This window comes from Delphinus delphis, chromosome 2 (genome assembly GCF_949987515.2).
Source record: "Delphinus delphis chromosome 2, mDelDel1.2, whole genome shotgun sequence".
In the NCBI taxonomy this organism is placed as follows: domain Eukaryota; kingdom Metazoa; phylum Chordata; class Mammalia; order Artiodactyla; family Delphinidae; genus Delphinus; species Delphinus delphis.
In genome coordinates this window covers 83609837-83631222 of record NC_082684.1, presented here as the reverse complement: position 1 = coordinate 83631222, position 21386 = coordinate 83609837, and the positions used below count along the sequence as shown (strand labels likewise).

The 21386-nt window shown below is 46.7% G+C and overlaps 1 protein-coding gene across 1 annotated transcript; it reads right to left on the bottom strand.

The window, feature by feature from the left end:
• Nucleotides 1–404: 404 nt before the first annotated feature.
• Nucleotides 405–16620, bottom strand: THBS1 (thrombospondin 1). The gene is made up of 22 exons (XM_060004976.1): nucleotides 16467–16620; nucleotides 15796–15891; nucleotides 14959–15518; nucleotides 13970–14045; nucleotides 13489–13688; nucleotides 13251–13373; nucleotides 12108–12201; nucleotides 10543–10716; nucleotides 10056–10232; nucleotides 9581–9754; nucleotides 9216–9343; nucleotides 8957–9109; nucleotides 8296–8514; nucleotides 7824–7931; nucleotides 7118–7277; nucleotides 6856–6974; nucleotides 5016–5250; nucleotides 4603–4830; nucleotides 4162–4433; nucleotides 3654–3751; nucleotides 3411–3550; nucleotides 405–2503 (listed from the first exon to the last, which is right to left on the bottom strand). Exons 2-22 carry the CDS (start codon nucleotides 15860–15862, stop codon nucleotides 2496–2498), a joined length of 3513 nt encoding a protein of 1170 aa, XP_059860959.1. The 5' UTR covers nucleotides 15863–15891; nucleotides 16467–16620; the 3' UTR covers nucleotides 405–2495.
• Nucleotides 16621–21386: the final 4766 nt, after the last annotated feature.

Genomic DNA, 21386 nt, shown 5'->3' with positions numbered 1-21386 from the left:
GGCTCAGAAGATGTAGCTGTGAATTCTGTGTGCTTCACTCCTGTTTTCCTTTTTCATTGTTTTTAGAAACAGAACTGGACTTTGAAAAGGATTCAATAAATGACATTTAGTGACACTGGTAAAATATGAACTTGTATCCTTTTGGGTCCCACATCTCGGGGGGACATTTCTCATTGCTGTGTTTTTAATATGACAGGTTAATTTTTGTTTTGTTCTTCTATTCCACAAATCCAGCAAATATGTCATCTAAGCAACTCAGTCTTCCTAAATCGTATAGGAAATACGAATGTTCCTGTTACTTACTGTGTTTTCTTTTTGTATATACTCTATTGGTTTGAGGATGGAATTTACCCATACCTCATAACATAAAGCCAGAAAACAAATAAAGATGGATACAGTAAGTATAAATATAAAGTTCCATATGATTTATTGTTGTTCCTTGTACATAAGAAACAGTAATATACAACTTACACTGCTTTAGAATGTAAAATGGATAAAAATGTGTACAAAAAAAGCACATTCCTAGAAAAGTATTGGCAAATAGTAAAAACAGGGAGGAGGGTAACAAGCAAAAAACAAATCAACAAAACAAAAAGAAAAACGAACAGTTCTTCAATTCAGTGTGCAAACATTTTATAAAAATAGAAATACTAACTCTACAGGCAGTATTTCCTGATAAATTATTTAAATAGCATATCTACACAATCTGAGATATCTATTCCAATGGCAATGAGAAAATAATTTATAAAAATAAAGCAATGGTATACAAGATGATAGAAAAACACAACTTTCAGAAAATGTATTTAACATTTCAATGCTATTTCCTTATTGGGAATACTTTTCTGTGAAGAATTTTTATACTATGTACAACATTGACTTTTTTTTTTTTAGGTACTACAGTAGCTTTAAGTTTGTTAGACATTTAAACTCTTTTCTGCTTGATCCAAAAATTCTTTACTCAGTCACACAACAAATGAGGTAATATTTGTATACAAGTTTCACCTTTGTCATTTTTTTCATTTGGAAAAAGGCAAAAATAATAAATGTAGATGCTTTTCATCTCCCTGGAAATAGGCACAAGGGATGGAGCAAAACAGTATTAAAGCCCTCCTGGCTTTCTTTGCAAACTAAAAACACTTGCAAATGGACAACCAAATAATTCCACTTGAAAAAATAAAGGAAAAAAGAAGAATCCCAAATCATTCAGTCTAAGCACAAAATGAAGAGCAGCTTGCTGTGCTGATTTCCTTGTGCCATTCCTATGAAAGTTTTGCTGATCAATCTCAACTACCAGCTCTCAAACACTTTCCATATGAAACCTAGATTCCAGGTAGAACAGAGTTAATAAATAATCTGTATTTACAATCTTACAGTCATGAAGACTTGTAGCAAAGATGATATGCTTACGCTTCTTCCTGTTCCATGAATAGTCTTTCAGACAGATCCTCCAGAATAAGTAAAAAATAAATATTTTACATTGTAAAATGTTTGTAAAAAAAAAAAAACAAACACCAAACTACAGTCCAAAAGAGAAAATTGGAAAACTCCATGATATTCAGGAAAAGAGAGAGAAAAGGAATGTCTTAGTTGATAATTTTGTGCCTTTCTAACCATAAAAATACAAGCACGGCTACCTTTCCCTTGGGAGGTAGCCCAGTACTCACTGAGATGGTAGGTTTTCTTATTTCCCTGCTACATCTGCACAAGCTACGTCTGGAATACAGCTGACAATTTCAATATAACCAGGCAGTGGCAGCCAGCACTGCCTTGTGCAGGTTTAGTTCTGACTCCCTGTTCTGGTTGCTACAGGTGATGTGTAAGGGGTGGAAATCCGGGAGGAAGTCCACAAGCCAGTCTTTTCCTTCCTTCCCTGCTTCTATTTAAGTGCCTATTTACGTGGGTCAAGCAGCTAACATGGGTCAGCATCATGAAATCCATCAACAGTCTTTCCCCTGAAAATGATTTAGTACCGAAAAAGGAACAGTCCCTCCATGTTTTCTTCATACAATCGTCTCTTGGGTATGCGCCCTCCCCTTAGGGCTTCGGCCCCGCCCCCCCATTCCCGAGGGAGTCGGTCAGGGCTGGTTTTGTTTGTCAATTCTAGCGAGTCCTCCCTTCTCTCACACGCCTGAAAACGCTTTGGAGTTCACTGCTCAGAGCTGGCCTCACAATCGCCCTCTGCCCTGACAAAAGCAGAGTGGGACAGGCACCTTCCAACCGAAGCAAGTGGATGCTTTTGATTTTTCAAAAGCCAACCAAAGTCATTGTTTATATCCTTGGAAGATTCTTCTCATTCAGAGGCTGAATGCTGAGTCTGATTTGGAAAATTGCATTTTCTTGAGGCAAGTCACATGTTCTAAGAGTCCACACTGATGCAAGCAGAGAGCAAAGGCAGGCAGGGAGGAGTGATCCTGGGGGTTTTCTTAAGCCCATGGTTCCAGAAGGTGCAATACCAGCAATGGTTATGATCAGTCTTTTCATCAACAGTTTGATGATTAGGAATCTGTTAAATAAATAGACAAACACATAAATACATAAACTAATTCATCAAGGCATCGTCATCTTAATATCCCTTAATACGTTAACAACCTAGGCATAGCTCTACTTTTATAATGTCAAAAGCATATTTTAAGATTGTCAGCTTATATAATTACACGTTAGTGTGTTGGAACATGGTTGCTAGGAGCTTGACACTGCATAACCTTCTAGAACTTATGCTGTGCTTTCTAAGTCTTTCCGTGTTAAAACTCTAGGGAGTTTTATTTTACAACTTAAGACTCAAAGATTACACCATAATTTAAATATTGAGTAACAGCAACCATATTTTTTTTACTGTGCTTCATCTTGTTGGCTCCAAGCTTGGCCCAGTAAACGTTTATTAAGCACCTGTTTTGTAGGAGACCCAATGCTAGACTCAGTGAGAGCTTAAGTAACCACTAAATGAAAAAAAGAGCAAAGGTTAGTAGTGAAAATTAATTTAACATGCCAACATGAAGGCAATACTCCTTTCCCTTCCTTTCCAAGAGGGAAAGGTTCTGAAAGACAACCAGGGCCGTAATGGCATGAATAAAACTAAGTGGTGTGCAAGACATAGAAATGTAAAATTTTAAAAATTTTTAGGTATTATTGCTGGGGTCTGAACTGTACAGGAGCTTGTCTGCAGTTTACTTTGCGCTGGCTATGAAGAGAACAGAGATTGCTAAATTAAAATGGTTCACAAGGACTCAGCACTTCATAAGCCGCAGTTCATAGGCACTATTTCATTTTTTATCATATGCCTTCAACAGCAAAATATAAATAACGCTTTCTGTAAAATAGCCTTTAAATCAGCCTCTCCCATGACTGGCATTCTTGGTATTGGTCTGAACTAGGGATGTCAACTGGTATATTCACTGTCATTTTGCTCCTACCTCTGCATTCATATTTCAGGTCAGAGAAGAACACCATTTCTTGAGAGAAGACGAACAACCCTAGCCTACCGCCAGCATAGGTTTTGTCATAGATGGGTCCTGAGTCGGCCATGATTTTCTTCCCTTCATACATCACCACTCTGCAGGAAAAAGGAAGTCGCGTTAGTGACACCCTTGCTTTTTGGTCCTCTCCTTCTCTCCCGTCAGTGTGACTTAAGTGAAATTTAATCAGAGCAATCTTACCTAATGAAACCCGTCTTTGGCCTGTGGCTCAGACGCCATCTGTAGGCGGTGAAATCTTTCCAGCCTATTTGACGAGGGTCATGCCACAGTGTGCGTACCTGGAGGAAAAGGAAACGAAAAGGTTGAAACAGCCTCATTATGAGATTTATATTTCATTCCATGAGAAACGGTGCTTGAAAGGTACAGAGTTGACCTAAATTAGAGGGCTGCAATGTAGGGTTTTTTTCCGAAGGCCTTTTTCATTAGATGTGTAGCCTTGAATGTACATATAAAGCAGAGAGAGGAGAAACTTTTATTTGTTTGTTTGAAGAGGCTAAAACTGCCTTTGGATTTGAAGTGGGCTCCCCTCTCAGACCCTAGGATGTTTTTTCAAAGCAGAACTTAATGCTGCAGTTGGTGATGCGGGGAACGTGATAGCTAAGATTCCCTGTTGGGAGGCCTGGCCAAAGCACAGCATCCCTTGTGCTGGTCTAGCACCTCTCCCCCTTCTGCAGGGTGTTGTTCTCACCTGGCCGGGGGTGTTTCCTGTGTGCCACAGGGCATTCCGCAGGTGCTCGCCAGGCCCCGTGGTGGAGTTCACGACCTTCACAGAAAGGCCGGAGTATCCCTGAGCCCTTGTGGGGTTGGTGTCCCAGTAGGACTGAGTGACTTGCTTCCACATCACAACGTAGAAGCGGCTGCTGGACTGGTAGCCAAAGACAAATCCGGCATAGTCATCATCCCTTTCGGTGTTGATGAAGAAGGTGCCACTGAAGTCCACAGCGTTAAACTCATCATAACCTGGAAGAGGAGGCCAGACCCAGGTTAAAACCTGCAGCCTTCGGGAGGTTCTCTGTTACACTCCTAGGCATTTTTTAGCACCCATGGGGACACACACGACTGCCAGCTTTTATATTTGCTTCTTTCCCCTCTATGCACTGGCCTTTCGTTAGAAGAACTCACTACTCACCTACAGCAAGTCCAGGATCACAGTTGACAGTCTGGACGAGTTCTTTACCCTGATGGCGTACAACCCAGTTAGGGTCATTTTGGGACGTCCCTTTGGGATCTAGAGGAATCATCTGGAATCGGCGGAAATCAGTCTCACTGATATCAACGTTTTCGGGACAGATGTCATCGATGTCTGGCACGTTGTCCTGGTCAAAATCATCTTTGCAAGCATCACCTCGACCATCACCTGAGGCCAAAAAGGCAAGAGTACAGTGAAATTCTGAAATAACCGTGACTGGTGCCAGAAATTCACTGCCTTCTCAAAGCTGACATTTGGTCTGTTCATCCTTAAATGCATTCAGCTTTGTTTTTATTTCCTGAATCCAGACAGCCATGGTTTCAGTGACTCTAAAAGTGGCTCCAGTGACTCACCATCAGAGTCCTTCTGGTCAGGATTGGGCACGAGCCTGCAGTTGTCCTTGTCATCAGGAATGCCGTCATTGTCATCGTCATGGTCGCAGGCATCACCCTTGCCATCCTTGTCATGGTCGGCCTGGTTGGCGTTGGGCACGTAGGGACAGTTGTCCAGGTTGTTCTGGTGGCCGTCTTCATCAATGTCCTGATTGTTGTCACAGGTATCTCCAATGCGGTCCGAGTCAGAATCAAGCTGAAAGAGACAGAAACAGAGGGTCAATTGGAGTATGAATCATTGATGCTAAAGAGAACTTATGTAAGATTCTCCAGTGTTGGATTCGGCCAGTGAGGTTTGAAGTCTATATGCCACTGCCAAAAGCTAGTCATATTAACAGATTTTAAATGTTTTTTTTCTTGACTCTTGTTTTCATATGACAGTTTTAATAGGGATTTTTGTTGTTGTTGTTTTTTAAATAGAAAACTGTCGAAATAAAATTCAATAGAAAGCATTAACTAATCCCCAAGGATGGAATGCCATGTTAACTGCTTATATTTTAATGATAAATGAAATTCTTTGAGTACAATTTGTTATTTTCCATTTAAGTTTTCAATTAGGAAATTGTTGACACGTCAGCGTCTACTCTAGGTCATTAAATCATGGCAACATGGCACTGCTTTTTATACATACTTGGAAATCCATATGGTGGGATCAATTATTTTCTTCTTTTTTTTAGGTATTTGGTTTTATATCTCTAGTCCATAATGGTTGTCAACTGTTGGCTCAGGTAGTCAGAATTCTAAATTTTTTCAAAACTGTACTTCTCAAGAGTACTCTTTTACATTATTCAGTGTATGTGGGATGCTTAGGGATTATTTATACACAAGTTGAAATGTTTCTTGCCAGTATTTGTGCTCTTTGCCATTAAGATTTTTACATGATTCATTAACTGTTATAAACTTTATTATTATCGGAAGAACCAAAAACTCATCCAGGGAGGTTAAACGGCATTGAGGTTTAATTTATAGTAAGATCCAAACTCAACATAGATGACCCTCAATGCCATCTGATCAGGAAAGCTATCCCAGATCATTCGTGCTTTCCCATTACGGCCCCAAAGAGATTCATCCTGTCGCTTTCTGTTTTATAGGAGCTCAAACGAACAAACATTAGGAGCTCAGCTGGACTTCTCATTTTTTGAATCTTTTAAAAATATTCCCATTTTTTAAAAGCTGGTTTCTATGTTTTCAGAACAATGCCTTAACTTTCACAGCTAGAAAATAATGATGAGCAATTACACAAGAAAAGGAACTTGTTCTGGCTGATGTCTATTTGCAGCACTCCCTGGCAGTGCTACGGAGAATTATCTGCTTGCAGTGCCAAACACTTGAAGAATGACAATGAAACAGGGATTTCTCCAGTTTGGGGGAATTATTTTTAGTTTGAATTTCTTGTAGCCAGATTATATCATTAGCCATGAAAATGGTTGTGTATCGTGCTTAGGGATATTTTCTTCCATCTCTTAGTTTCAAATATGATTAATATTCCCGTAGAGTCGTCAGTCACAGATTTCTGCTTTGTATAATTTATCTTAACAATGGTAGATCCCGCTGAGCAAGTCACGTGGACCTTCTTGTAGAAGACAGGATTGACATTACAAGACTGTCACACTAAAGACCTATGAGACTCTGCGAGGAACTCATGTCAGGCAAACTGTTCACATGAAAATATTACGATTGGCTATGAGAGCACTGAGAGCCGTGGTAATGTTTGAACTCTGTTTAACTCCTCTATTTTTTAGAGGCCTAGAAAGGGATATTCTAACACTTTACTGAAAGATTCTGAAAGGAATCCACCGACCTGATCTGGATTGTGTTCCAGGGGGCAGTTGTCACACTGATCTCCAACCCCATCCATGTCAGTGTCTCTCTGGTCCACGTTGTAGACATACTGGCAGTTGTCCCGTTCATTGAGGATACCTGCAGAGAACAGGGGACAGGTAAGAGCTGGAATCTCCAGCCTCAGCTGTTTCAACCAAACTGCACCCTAACAGCCAGGGCTGCTCAAGGTTGAGAGCCAAGTGAGAGACACTGGGGCCCGCTGGAGTCAGGGAGTGCCTTACCGTCCCCATCAATGTCTGCTGCGCAGGCGTCTCCTTCCCCGTTGTTGTCCGTGTCAGCCTGGTCTGGGTTGTGGTTGTAGGGGCAGTTGTCACAGCGGTCTCCCACGTCGTCTCTGTCATAGTCATACTGGGCTGGGTTGTAATGGAACGGACAGTTGTCCTGCAAAGAGAAGAAGCAGAGCATTTTACAACACGGTCCATGAAGCCCGCCTCAAACCACATGCAGAATATTTATAAAACTGTGAAAATATGCAACAATTATTTTCTATTTAGTGGATATACTAATTGAATCCTCTGTAAAATGGTCACTGCAAAAGTTAAAAGCCAGGACATAATGAATGAAAAATGAATTGCTGTTGGTTACGAGTCAGTGAGATGTAAATAGAAACTCAACATCACTGCTCTCAGTGCGCTCAAAGAAAATCTTAATGTGACTTAGAGAAGACATTTGAAACCAGTCTGGGGAGCGAAGTGTCATTTGTTCACATATTGTAACCTCTTGCTCCAACCGGGGGAAGGGAAGGTTGTGATGAAAAACAAAACCCTAATTTAAAAATTCTCTTGGCAACATCTATGTCCTCAAACTACTGAAACACAACAAATAACTTCTGATGATCCTAGATATCAGTAACGTCATTGAATCTCAAGGTGTTACAGGCTGTTGCTGAATACAAAAGCTGAAAGAGGAGTAGAAAATGTTTTTTACCCTGTCATCTGGAATTTTATCATTGTCATCGTCATCGTCACAGGCGTCGCCGATTCCGTCCTTGTCATAGTCTTCCTGCCCTGAGTTGGGAAGGTTGGGGCAATTATCCTGGAAAGAGAAGACACATTACAGCTGCAGTTTGCATGCCTTTTGCTCAGCTCAGGCACCAGAGATAAACGCTCTAGACTTTGTACACGCTGGGAACACAGCCATGCTCTGCTGGTATTTGGTAGAGAAGTGAACATTTTTTTGGACAACATAATCGACTGTGGAACACAACTGCCCACAGGGCCTGCTGCCCCATTCATGATCTTGGCACCAAGTGATTTAATATTAATAAGAATTAGGGCTGCTCTGCCTTTGGATGATTTAATCTTTCAGTTTCATTTTCAGACTTTTAAGCATTTAAAATCCCTCAGCCTGTTCCCTTGATAAGGGCTTTCTGGAGGTGGGCGAGGAAAGCGGGGGCTACCTTTTTGCAGTGGTAAGTTGCATTGGCCACGCACACCAGGTCCTTGTTGGGCCAGCCGTCCAGGTCTGTGTCCTCCCCACAGATGATGCCGTTGCCGGCGTAGCCGGGCTTGCACTCGCAGCGGTACATGGGGTCACTGTAGTGGCTCAGGTAGTTGCACTTGGCATTCTTGTTGCAGTCGTGTGTGCCGTCCATGCAGGGGTTGCGGGGCTTGCACACCTGAGGGTACATCCTGACATTAAGGCAGAGCCTTCGAGAGTCCCCAGGCACCGCAGAACCAAGAACCCAGATCCCCATCGTCTCTGAACAGACAGAGCTCCATGGGAAGAGTGTGGGTCCTCCCCATCCGCCCCTGGGTATGTCCAGGTTACAGGCTAACGTGGCTTTATGTGCGTTTTCCTTGAAATTGCTCAGCACCTAGACACTTAGAAGTCCATCCACTCACAACTTGTTCCAGAGCAGCATTGTCAGAGGTGATGGACCTGTTTTCCTTGCTGGAGGTACAGTGGATTTTCTAGTCCCGTTTCTAAGAGCTAGGTTGTCCACTCACCCCCTTCCCTGTTTTTTGTGAAGGGTATAAGATGACATTCCCTCCTTTCGTGGCTCTTTCGCTCGAGGACACCCCTCCTTCACTCCCGTCTACGAGTCCCCTCTGCTCTACCTGTTTGTTGGTGGTGGCATGTTCCACGCCCCGGCCGAAGGGCTGCGAGCCGGTGAAGCGTGGCGGGCAGGGCAGGCAGTTGTAGCCGGGGTCTGTGTTCTCACACCTGTGCTCTCCGTTGTGGTTGAAGCAGGCATCAGGGACTTCTTTGCACTATGGAAGAAACAGCAGTTTGCTTCGTGTTTAGAGAACACTGCCAAAGGAAATGACTAGGACAGGTGAGCCGCTTTCCTAGGTCTGGTAACTCCCAGCTTCTCACCTCATCAACATCTTTGCACTGGATGCCATTTCCGCTGTAGCCCGGGGGACAAGCACCACACTTCCAGCTGCCGTCAGGGTAGCTGGTACACTTGACGTCCGCAAAGCAGGGATTGGACAGGCATCCATCTGAGACAAGAGAGACAGGCAAATGGTGGGTCTCAGCTGCTTCCCAGTAACTGCCATTCCGGACACTTAAACCAGGGTGTAAAATATTGTAGGATCTAAACAACTGATAGCTTGTTGAGATTACGCTGTCCGTCTGGCATTTTAGAGTAATCAAATCACTCAGGACCATTCAAAGCCGAACCCCTGTGAACGCTAACCATGGCACTCAGTGGTTCTGTCCTGGGCTGCATGGCTTACCGATGGGACAGTCCTGCTTGTTGCAGATCTGGTTTTCTGTCACATCACCAACGCAGTCCTTGCCTCCAAACTGGGGTGTGGGGTTGTTGCAGAGCCGACTACGTTTCTGCACCCCTCCTCCACAGGTGACGGAACAGATGTCCCATGGCGACCAGGGTCCCCAGCCTCCATTGACTGTAAGAAAATGAACCACAGGCCAAAGTTAACCGATTTTCAAACGCCTTACCTTCACAGGAGACTCTCCTGAGTCTGTTCATGCTACCCTGACACATGGAAAGAATGTTCTGGAAGAGGGCGAGTCTGAAATTGTTCTTTCTGTTTTCCATTAAAAGAAGCCGCTGCGCTGTGCAGGACTGTGCTTCTATTTGTTTCTCTAGGAAGGGACCTTTCCCCGTCCATGACCCACCGAGCTGGAAGCTGCAGATGCCAGCCAGCCAGCTGGGCAGAGCTGCTGCCGGGTGACGCGTGCACTTACTGGGGCAGGCGTCTTTCTGGCAGGCTTTGGTCTCCCGAGCTTCGCCCTCACATGGCTTCCCATTCATCTGGGGGCTGGGAGAGTTGCACAGCCGGATTCTTGTGATCACACCGTCTCCACATGTTACAGAACAAGACGACCACGGGGACCAGTGGCTCCAGCCGCCATCCTGTTTAACTAAAGGACAAACCAGATGGTTATACGGTGCTTCCCATGAGCCAAGCTCTGTGCTAGTGCCTTTAAATGCATTATCTAAACAAAATCTTCAAACTAGCCCTATCAGGAACTATTCTTACCCCCGATTTGCAGATGAGGAAAGAGCCTCAGAGAGGCTAAGTTGTGCTCAAGGGTGCATAGATAAGGGGGAGACTTGGGATTAGGTCCAGAGGCTAGAACCTGTGCTCTTAACCTCTGTGTTACGGAGCTGCTGTTGGTGACGACAAGGACAGGTCAGTTCTCCGCATCCCCAAGTGGCCAAGATACTTACATCTCTTGTCACACTCCTGAATGTGGCAGGTCCGTGTCTGCACGGAGGAGCCCTCGCATCTGTTGTTGAGGCTGTCGCAGGAGCGGCCACGCTGCTGGATTCCGTTGCCACATGTCACAGAGCAAGAGGTCCACTCAGACCATGGGGACCAGCCATCGTCCGCAGAATCGCTGGCTGCAGAGGACATGGGCGCATTTAGCGTGCAATCATTAAAACAAGCTATTCTTTAGACTGCTCTGCTCAGGACTTTCTTCTTCCCTTGCTAGAGGGTGACAAGCAATGTAGTTGTTAGGCCAGTGGCCAAGGGGTTTATGCCAGGTCATTCTGTGCACAGCCTCGTAGCAGTTGCATGCTTTGCCTGGGCTGGTACAGCTGAGCCTTTTCCCAGTGTGTGTTCCTATTCATCACTCCCTCTCTCCTCCTGTCTGCATTTCAAATGAGTTTCCCTTTTCTGACTTAAGATATTTCAGTAGGCAGTTCCAGTCCCAGGCTTCCCAAAATACTTGAGTTTTAGGCAACTTATAGGAGTCACTTCTGCCTTTCAGGGGAGCCAGAGACCATGTGTTTGGCAGATGAAGTTGAAGGCAGCAGAGCCGCTGTTGGCTGTGGCTCCAGCTCGGTCATGAGGTTAGTCAGTATGTTGCTTCTCTCACCCTAGCATTTGGGACGTTTTCTGCGTATATTTTCACAAGAGGAAAGTGCGTTTGTTTATCATCTGCCCAGGCACGATGACTACAGTCACGTCTAGCTGTATCTGACACGAGACAGAGAACTTGTTTTCTCTTGCCATCAGCTGGAAGCTTTCCTAGCAATCCCTGATTCAAGTTCAGAGCTCCGCCAGTCCCCAGCTGGCTTTGTTCCCTTTAACCCACACCTGAAGTGATCTCTGGAGGGGACTGGTTATTCTGAGTGTGTGTAGGTGCAGTGGGTGTGGGAGGTGTGGGTGTGAAGGGTGAGTACTACTTCCTCGTCTTATTTATCTTAGTTGTGATGAATCATTTTTATGACTTGTACCTACTATACTGTCTCAGCAAAGTGATTAATTCATACTGGCAACAAAAGCCAGGGATCGGGTACCATGAAACAACACAGTGCCCTATTTCTTTTATGGCCCTGACACTCAAACTGCTGTTTTGTCTTAGGTCTCTTATGTCTGTATACAAAATGGGTAGAACTTTCAGGCCCAATTAAGTCCAATGCTCGCACCAAAGCCATCCATTTCTCTGGTGAGCAGATTTTTCTTGACTCTAGGCCATAAGGTCAAATTCTAAAAGCAGTCAACTTAGAGCTATCACTGCTACCGATTCCTCTCTTCTTTCCTCAAAGCATAGGATCATTCTCAATAAGCTATACCAAGATTATTGCCTGTACTGTGATCCAGGGGGGTAATCAAGTTTAGTCATAAGGGCACTTTTGGCTCTCTACAGCAGACAAGCCATCAGTTAACCAGGTGTCGCAGCAAGAAACTGAACGAAAAACATATGATGGAGATGGGGGTGGGGTTCAAGCACTATGTACAGTTGATCCAGTCGCTGAAGCATGATTATGCAGTTTTAAGAACTTACGCCAACACCGCGGGCAGCATTCTCCATCAGGAACTGTGGCATTGGAGCAGGGCATGATTGGGCAGGACACTTTTTTGCAGATGGTAACTGAGTTCTGCAGGGCAGGAGTGAGGGAGAAATGGTTTACTAGGCATACTGCAAGCCGAAGTTTACATATTGAAACATTTCCATTACAGGTTGACACGTGGTCAGGGCTGTTAAATGCTCTAGTGGAATGATTTTAATAGAAGATCTGCCTCTGTCATGTTGGCAGCCACCAGTACTGTAGAGACAGTTCTGGTGCTAGTTACTTGTCACTCCACCCCTCGGAGAGAGCTTTCTTAATTGCCACTTAGTCACTTTCTCATGCACAGGACAGCGTGAAGAGTTTCTCCAGCGGGAACCACTGAATGTCACGGGTCAGATCTATTACTCTGCATCTAAAAATCAAACTCATGAAACTCAGCCAGGACTTGAAAAGTTTTAAATTATATCTTTATGGGGAAAAGAAGATCAATGAGCATCGTATTTTCTCATGTATAGATCGGGCTTTATATTATATTGGACGAGAATGGGAATTTAGTAAATCTGACTCGCAAATCCAGCAATCCGTGATTTGTATTTCAGCTTGACTTTGCTCAATGAGTCAGGTAAACCCCCTTCACTCCCCTACCCCTGGCGTTGCAGGGTGGGCAGGGAGACCCAGAAGGACATACACACTGCAGGCAGTGCCATCTGAGCTAAGTGGGCAGTTCTGTCCTAACATGGTGGGCTAAGTGATTTGAACAGCAATCAGTACTGTATTAAAAGAATCTCTGTGTCATAGCTGAATACGAATTAGGGTTGGGGGGAAGAAAGTTCAACTAGGTTTTACTTACCTGACATTCAACACTTAGCCCTTGAACTAAAGCAGGTAAGTTACTGAGATGTTTAAGTAGATACGTTCTTTTAGATACTTAGCCTAGGGTATCATTAAGACTTTGAAAAACTCTTGGGCATTTAAAGGTTTTCTAGATGTCATAACTGCATCTTAAGAAAAAGACACCATTTGGGTTATCAGGCCATGGAACATAAAAAGGGCCTGTGTGGCTATCTGGATCTTCCCCCAGAGACTGTGGCTTCAGTGCACCATCTATTCGTATCTCAGTCTCTCGAGCCCCTTACCTGGCAGCGACACTCAGTGCAGCTGTCCACCGTCCACTCCTCGCTATTCCTGTACTGGACTCCGTTGTGGTAGCAGAGCGGGGGCCTCCTCAGCTCATTGACCAGCTCTTTGTTCTCTTCAGTCTAAAAGGGGGAGAAAGGTCATTAGCGTCCAGCCTCACTTTCAGTCCCTCAGCATCATCGGTGGTACACGTTCGAGGGCTCGTGCTAGCGGGCGGGGGGGGCGGAGGCCACTGACCACTTTGCGGATGCTGTCCTGCAGCGTGGTCACGATGGTGCGCAGGCCCCTAAGCTCCAGGACCATGTTGGATAGCTCGTCACAGGAGATGCCGCACATGGCTTGCAGATCCTTTGTCTTGTGGCCAATGTAGTTGGTGCGGATGGCAGGGCTGGAACCGTTCACCACATTGTTGTCAAGGGTGAGAAGGACACTGGTAGCTGCCAAGGAACAGAGGAACACGATGGGGAAAGTTATAGAGGATCTTCAAGCAGAAGACCTCACCTGCCAGTCCCCAGGGTTCCTAGCCGTAAAAGACATTTCATTTTGGGTGAGGGATGCAGGAGGACGGGATGCATGTGTGTGCTGTTGGAGGTCACCTTTATATACCTCTTAGCTATGTTCCCTGGGGTAATTTATGCACAACCACCATTGCATACGTTTCTCAACTTGTTTTGGGTGGAATTGCCCCAGTTTCCCTGTATGCCCTAAAAACACTTACAGCTGGAGCAGCCTTTGTTCCTGAGGATGTCTTCTGGTGTGGTTCCAAAGACAAATCTCACGTTCTGCAGCACGCCCTGTGGGAGGACACGCATTATTTGTAGACGCTTGGTGGGGGAGGGGGGGCGGGGGTCAGTGGGTGGGGGAGACTGTTTATGCTGGGAAAAGCACACAACAGATGTTCTAGAAGTTTCAAAGAACTCCCTTTTAAGATCACCATGTCAAAATAACACACCAACATGAACAGCCAAACAACTTCAAAAATCTTAACTGTGTCTTGTGCCAAGTCTTCAGTGTTGTACAAAGAATTCAGTTATCAGCCTACTCGGAGACACAGGAAATGGAATCTGATACTGAGACCGGAGGATATAATGACACTCTCCAGTGTCAAAGAGTTAAATGTGGGCGTTTCAAAGCCACAGATACAAAGATCTAGACGTTTAAGCATGGAAGAAGCTGCAGCAGCAAATAGCCACTATTTTAATCTTTTCTTTGAGACCAGTTACATCCCCATGAGGAATCAAATAGCAAAGTGGTATTTATTCTGCTCCTAAAAGTACCCACTTCAAGCAGTATTGTAATTGCTGGAACACATTTGAAATAAGTTCTTTCCTTGAGAAGAGCATAAAGAGTATTTAAGGTTTTGAACAGGCTGTTATAGGAAAACTATTTCTTGTTTCCTTTAGTGGTTTTCAAAGTCTGGTCCCCAGAACACCAGCGCCAACCTCACCCTGGAACCGGTTAGAAATGCCAGTTATCAGGCCCCATCCCAGACCTATTGAATCTGAAACTCTAGGGGTGGGGTGCAGCAGTACCCATTGTAGCAAGTCCTCCGGGTGACTCTGATGCTCCCTGAAGTGTGAGAACCGCTGCTTTAATACACAGGCAGGATTTCCTGTCCTAGAACCCCTGCCTCTCCCGTGATTGCCCTCCTGGCAGATCAGCTGCCTCTCAGTCGACCCCATGGACCAGGAATTGAAGAGGCCTCACCTGGAAATTGTCATTGACACCTCCTTTGGCGATGCGGAGCCTGGCGATGCTCGCCAGGTCCCTGGTGAAGATGCTTTGGATGGGAGCATCCAGCTCAGCATTCTCCATCTTCTCACAGTCGATGTACAGCTGGGCCCTGTCCTCCTGCACAAACAGGGTGATGCTCTTCCACTGGCCGGTCGCCAGGAGTGCTTCTTCCACCGACACCACATGCTGCTTCCCCTGCACGGTCAGGCTCAGGTCCAGGGTGCCCGCCTTGCCATTGGAGACCACGCTGAAGACCTGGCCGGAGTGGTCTTTCCGCTCCACGGCCAGCAGCGTGCCCCGGGTCTTCTTCATTTGCCTCAGGGAGGCCAGGAGGAGGAAACCTTTCTCCGCCCGCACAGCATCCACTAGGTCTTGGAACTTGTCGTCAGGCACAGGGGGGATCAGGTTGGCATCCTCGATGCGGAAAGCTGGGCTGGAAGGGTCAGGACCCTTCACCAGTCGGCGCCCGGAACCCTTGCGGGCAGCCCCCGTGAGTTCAAAGATGTCAAACACGCTGTTGTCTCCCCCAGACTCTATTAGACAAGAGCAGGACACACGGTGAGCTCTCTGGGCTGGGCCTGGGGCGGGGCTCAGCTCTGGGGTGTGGGGCAGAGGGACAGGGTGAAAGCTCCTGGCAGCCACCGAAAGAGCTGAATAAACACCAGGGTCACAGGGAACCTGCATCCCGACGTTCGGTCAGGGCTCAGGGGAGAAGCAGCTGGGAGGGGAGTGCGTGGGAGGGAGGCACACCTGGGGTAACCGGACCTCTTCCTCTTCCCTCCCCCCTCAAAAGGTATTATACAGACTCACCTGGAATGCGGTTGGAGCCGCACACATGCCACAGGAACAGGACACTGAGTCCCCAGGCCAGCCCCATGGTGGAGCTGTTTGTGCCCAGCAGGGAGCCTGCAGCAAGAAGCACAGAGCCCAGGGTCAGAGGCAGCCAAGCAGGGCGGGTGGGCAAAACCTGGCTGGGCTTGGGGCCGGGTCCCTGGGGATCCCCCTTTGGCTCCACGTTTGCGGCAACGAGGGGCAACAGTACTTACTTTGGAGAGGGCAGCAGGAAGAAAACGAGAGAGTTGAGGGGAGGAGATTGTGGGGCAAGACCAACAATCGGGGGGCGGGGTGCCTTTCCTTAAGAAGTTGAGGGTAAACAGCAGCATCAGGAGATATAGTTTGGGGGCCCGGGGAGGGCACGGGGGGAGTCTAAACTCTTTTCTAGAGGACTGATAGAAAGGTTTAGGGAAGACGAGGAGAAGAAAATCTTGGGGTGTCCTGGCGAGTTGGTTTGTGAACCCCAGGGCTGGAGAGGATGGCCCTTGGCGCCCTTCCATGAGAAGAGTCCCCCAGCGGCTGGGAGGGACAGGATGGGGAAGACGAAAAGTATGAGATCCGGGGTCCCTGAGGCGCCGAAGCCTGGGAGCTCCAGGTGGATGGCCAGGGCAGCACTGGTCCTCGGCGGCCGCCCAGGGACTCCTTACCTGTGTGGACACGGGTGCAGAGGCCGGGGCCGGCGACGAAGGCGCAGCGACGGTACCGAGCGCTGGAGAAGCACGGGCAGAGCGGTACGCCCGGAGGCCGAGGGATCGGAGGCTGCGCGGGGAGAGCTCGCCGTGGTGAGCGCTCGGCGGCCGGCCGGAGTGCACTGGCTGGCAAGGCGGCGGAGCCGCTCGCTTTTAAAGAGGCGCTCACATTCCTGGGGTTTCCTCTGGCCAATGGGAGGCCGCCGGGCAGGAAGCGGGAGGGGGGGGCCAGTCCCCCCACTGCCTGGCGCACAACTTTCCAGCTAGAAGGGGAAGGGGGGCGACAGGGGTCGGGCCGAGGAGCACTGGAACTTCTCAGAAAATTAGGTGCCCGCCCACGCGGCCTTGGCGCTCATGGGCTCAGCAATTTGGCTCTGGCGCCGCGCGGCCCCGTGCGCTCTGTGCGCATCCCGAGCCGACGGGGCTCTGGACAGCCACCCAAGACCCTTAGGGGGGCTTTCAGGCAAACCCGTTCCCTTGAATGCCTGCGCGACGGCTGAAGGGTGGACACGAGCCCGTTTGTACGGGAAAAACTGAGCCCGACGGGGTAAATAGGACCATGAGGAAATCAGTTGTTGAAGGAGTTCCCTCTTGGGTACTTGTTGACCCTCGTCCATCCATCCAGGTGGGGTGGGGACCATGGGGCCCACTTGGCGCCGCGCTCCTGCCCTCGCCCCACGCCTGTCCTCCGCCTGACCCCGCCCCGCGAGGGACGTGAGTAAGGTGTCGCGCCGGCCAGCAGGGCGGCTACGGGGCTCGGCTTCCCACGGCGCGTCAGGGCATCCTTTCTGCAGCTGCCGGCCCCGGAGTCCCTGGGCAAGTCCCTTCTCCCAATTGCTGAGGCGCTTCCAGGGCTGGCCGCTTGGGGGCGATATGCGAACTCTGATCAAGGGGACGCGAGCTGACCGCTTCTTTCTAGTCAGGAATGTTAAGGAAACTTAACTCTTATCCACTTCCCTCAAGCCAACATTGAAATTGTGTCTTGAAAAACAGTTTTTGTGCCCACTCGTGCTTCTTAACGTGACTCCTTTGGAGGTTGGAGGATTTGCAGCACCATCTGGCTCCAGGGTCTCAAATTATTTACAGAAGAGACCCGTAGAGTAATAAATTACCCTCTGCTTATCATTTTATTTCCTTTTTTTTTTTTTCTTTTTCTCCCTAAACGTTCTTTTCATTTTTCGGCTCCCGAAACCGAGGTGTGGGTTACATTTCTGTGGGTGCACCAGTTGCCGTGAGCGCTGCTGCTTAATATGTCTGTCATTGGAAGTCTGGTGTCCAAGCCACCGTCCCAAGCCAGCATGACTCCAGCTGCCTGGAATTCCATTCATCACCTCCGGCTGGGGCGCCAGCAGCTACACTTCCCCTGCTGTGATCCCGCACCATCAGACTGGCCCTGGGACCCAGGGAGCAGGTAGCAGCTTCACCAAATAAGGATCTCAGCCACCGGCCAGGGAAAGCCCCGGGGTTCACTTCCCTCCTTAGCATTTACGTGTGGCCGGACTCCTGACTGCTGGAAACACCCGCAAGTTTACATTCATCCAACAGCAATTTCACTTTTCTTGTGTGACAAGGGGCATGTGGGTGACGGAGTGTGTTCTAGTTACTCAATACTCAGCAAGCACCTCTAGAGGATAAGTGTGTTCCTGAGACAGTTGTTTGTTTGTTGCTTAAGTAATAACTGAACCTGACAGAGTTCACGGGCTGGAAGACAGAAATAAAAGTCTCCGTTGCATGATTAGTCAAATCAGATTCCTGTCGTGAAAGTCATAGGTAATGATTCATCCAAACAGATCTGAAGATTCCAGAGTCAGCAGCGATACACAGCCCTCCCCTTCCCTCTCCTTCCCTAGTGTCCTGTTTGCTCCTTGAAAGGTGAGTTTTTTTTTTTTTCTTCCCTTGCTACTAATAATACCCTAATAAACTTAGGGATGGTTTTCAGAGGATGGCCAGCTGATGGCTCCCTGCTCCTTTGGCTCATTTGCTAATTTTATACAGATGAGCGGAGGGCTCGAGGGCCACAAGTGGCCCACAAAAGCAGGATACATCTCTCCTTTTATAAGAAGATCATCTCCTTGAGGCTTAGCTGCAAGGACAGAGCAGAAGCTCCCTGGAATGCCCCTTCAGGCTAGCCACTTCCGGGACTGAAGGACTGTAGGAATCCCTCTGGAGTTTTCTTGGAACTTGGCTTCTTTCAACAAAACAAGGAGAAGAAATCTATAACCTTTTATATGCCTTACAAATGGGAAGGTGACCTGTACGGTGGCAGGGAAGAGCTTTCATGTCAGAGAAAGCTGACAGAGGTATGGGAGTTACTTGTCTCAAACACAAAGGCCTTGCCCAAGCCATGGTACTCCAGTTTTTCTGGTGGAAAGGATCACAGTGAGAGGGGTGTCTGGGTCGCTGATAGGAACTCACCCACAATCCTGCTGGTCATCGTGTGCTGAAGATATTCCCCAGAAACCTAAAGAATTTTGGGACGCTTTAGGAGAGTAGCAGGATGGGAAAAGGGGAAAGACAACCTGTACCTTTAACGCGGGGGGACATCGTCCCTCTTGTGTGTGTGTATCCTTGACCAGCAAGTGCTGGGATTTCAGGCCAATAATCTGACATGGATCCAAAGGATGGCCTTCCAGGGAGAGGGTCTGGTTCTCTCTTTGCTAAGTTGCCATCCTTGAGGATTAAGTATTTAAAATAAAATTGTAAGGTATATGGCATTTTGCTATATAGGATTTCCTTTTTCCAGATTCCCCCTAATTGCATGAGATTGACCTAAAAACACTGTCAATACTTAGGAAGAAAGGACAGTCAGTAATAGCTAGTTTAAAAATTGCATGTGATTAAGGAGAGCAAGATAATTGAGAAAAAAAAATTTTTTGTTTATCTAGCAAAGAGAAGCAAGGTGGGCTTGTATTTTGTGTAGGAATTTTTTTTAAATGCTGGAAATGTTCAGCATTTTTCTTAGTAATTTCCTAGAAGTGAACAGCAACCAAGTATTGTTGTATTCTACAATAGACCAAAATCACATCATCTCTAAAATGAAGACAGCAGAAATTCATGCCTTCTGAATATTTTTCCTAGATCATGATTCAAAGTTGTTTTACTTCAGCTGCCTCGATGATCAGAGCCAGAGGGAAGTTACCAACAGGTTTTTCTTATCCTTCAATCAAATACCAGCTCAAGCTCCCCCCTCCTTCACGAGATGTTCTCCAGCGGCTTTAAGTGGTCTTGTTTCTTCTTTCTGTGATATTTGGAAATATGCATCCTCTCTACCACATTACTCATCACCCTCCCTTCTTTATTATACAGTTTTTCAAAATCACTTTTATTTTCTTATGTGTAAGGACTAGAATGTAAATATCCAAAGGTTTGGGCTTGGGAAAAGCTCTAATATTTGAATTTCCAAATTCCTTTACACTCAAGTCAATGTATGGCCCAGAAAGACTGAGCGCTCACCAGCTACCCGACTCTCCAGCATTTCCTGCAGTTATTCCTGAGCTCCTGGGGTGATGGACCCCTGAACATTGTACCCTTCCCCCACAGAATTGAAGCAAGACCCTTGGAGAATCCGTCTCAGTGGGAAAGGGGTAGGACTATTGCTTTAAGGGTAATTATGTTCCCCACCACCCTCTCCCCTTCCCAGCTGGTGATTGATTTGGGAATTAGCATGAGACCCAGTTCTGGCTAATGAGAGTTTTGCTGAAGGCTTCTGGAACCAGTTCTTCCTCTGAAGAAAGAGCCATGTGAAATCAGGTTTTCTCCATCTCCATTTGGACGTGAACGAGGATGCTGATAAACGCTGTTGGACGCTGTTGGCTACCGGGGGAGCCAGACAATGTGAGACCAGCGCTAGAGAAGGAAGGGCAGAGACGTGGACAGAACCTGTAAGTCAGAGCACATTTCTGAGCTGCTTAATCTGCCAACCTTAAAGGCCATGTACCTCCCAGTTTCTCTGGATATGTGCTTATTAGTTAAGCCAGTTTGTTGTTTTTCGTTACTTAGAGCCACAAACGTCATAAGTTATGCAGCTTTTAAATTCCCTCTGCTTGGTCCTTTCACACACATTTTGCTTGAACCTCTTCTGAATTGTTTAGGGTAAGAGAAATAAGCACAGGTCATAGGATAAAAATGTTTTAAAGACTCTTCACGTATATTATTAAGGTGCTTTCCAGAAAAGCTGCAGTGTTCTCTCTCTTCCTGTCCCTTTGCCAGCAGGCCAGTCTAGTCCCAAACATGACTCACGGCTGACTGGAGAGAGACAGAGTGTTACTTCTGATGTTATTGTGTCTTTGCATCCCTTCTTTGGGGAACTGTGAGGTATAGTCCAGTGGGTTCACAAGGAAAGAGTATGCAGAATAAGCTTATGTGGAATGAAGGGGTTGGGAAATTGATCTGCTGGGAAATTGAGGCTATGGGGCAAGAAGACGGACAGAGGAGATGGTGAGGTTTTGACCTGATTCGAGAGATGGAAGTGGGGAAGATCAGCAAGAAAGGAAAGTGAGGACACAGAGGACAGCCTCTTAATGTGTAATAGTGAGAAACCTCTAATGCCGTCTTTGATAAGAGGCCTGTTAGTGCTCTGGGTGAGGGTTGCAGGGTTACCCAGGGTGGAGATGGAAAGCCCTGTGTTTGAGAGCAGCCTCTCTGACTCCCCTTTCATACTCTTCTCTCTATTCACCTTTTTTCCAGCTTTGTTGAGGTATAATTGACAAAATTGTAGAATATTTAAAGTAGACTACATGATGATACGAAATACACGTACATTGTGAAACGATTCCCCTCGTTGAGTTAATGAACACATCCCTCACCTCACATAGCTACCTTTTTCGTGTGTGTGTGAGAACACTTAAGTTCTACTCTCTTAGCAAATTTTAATTACAC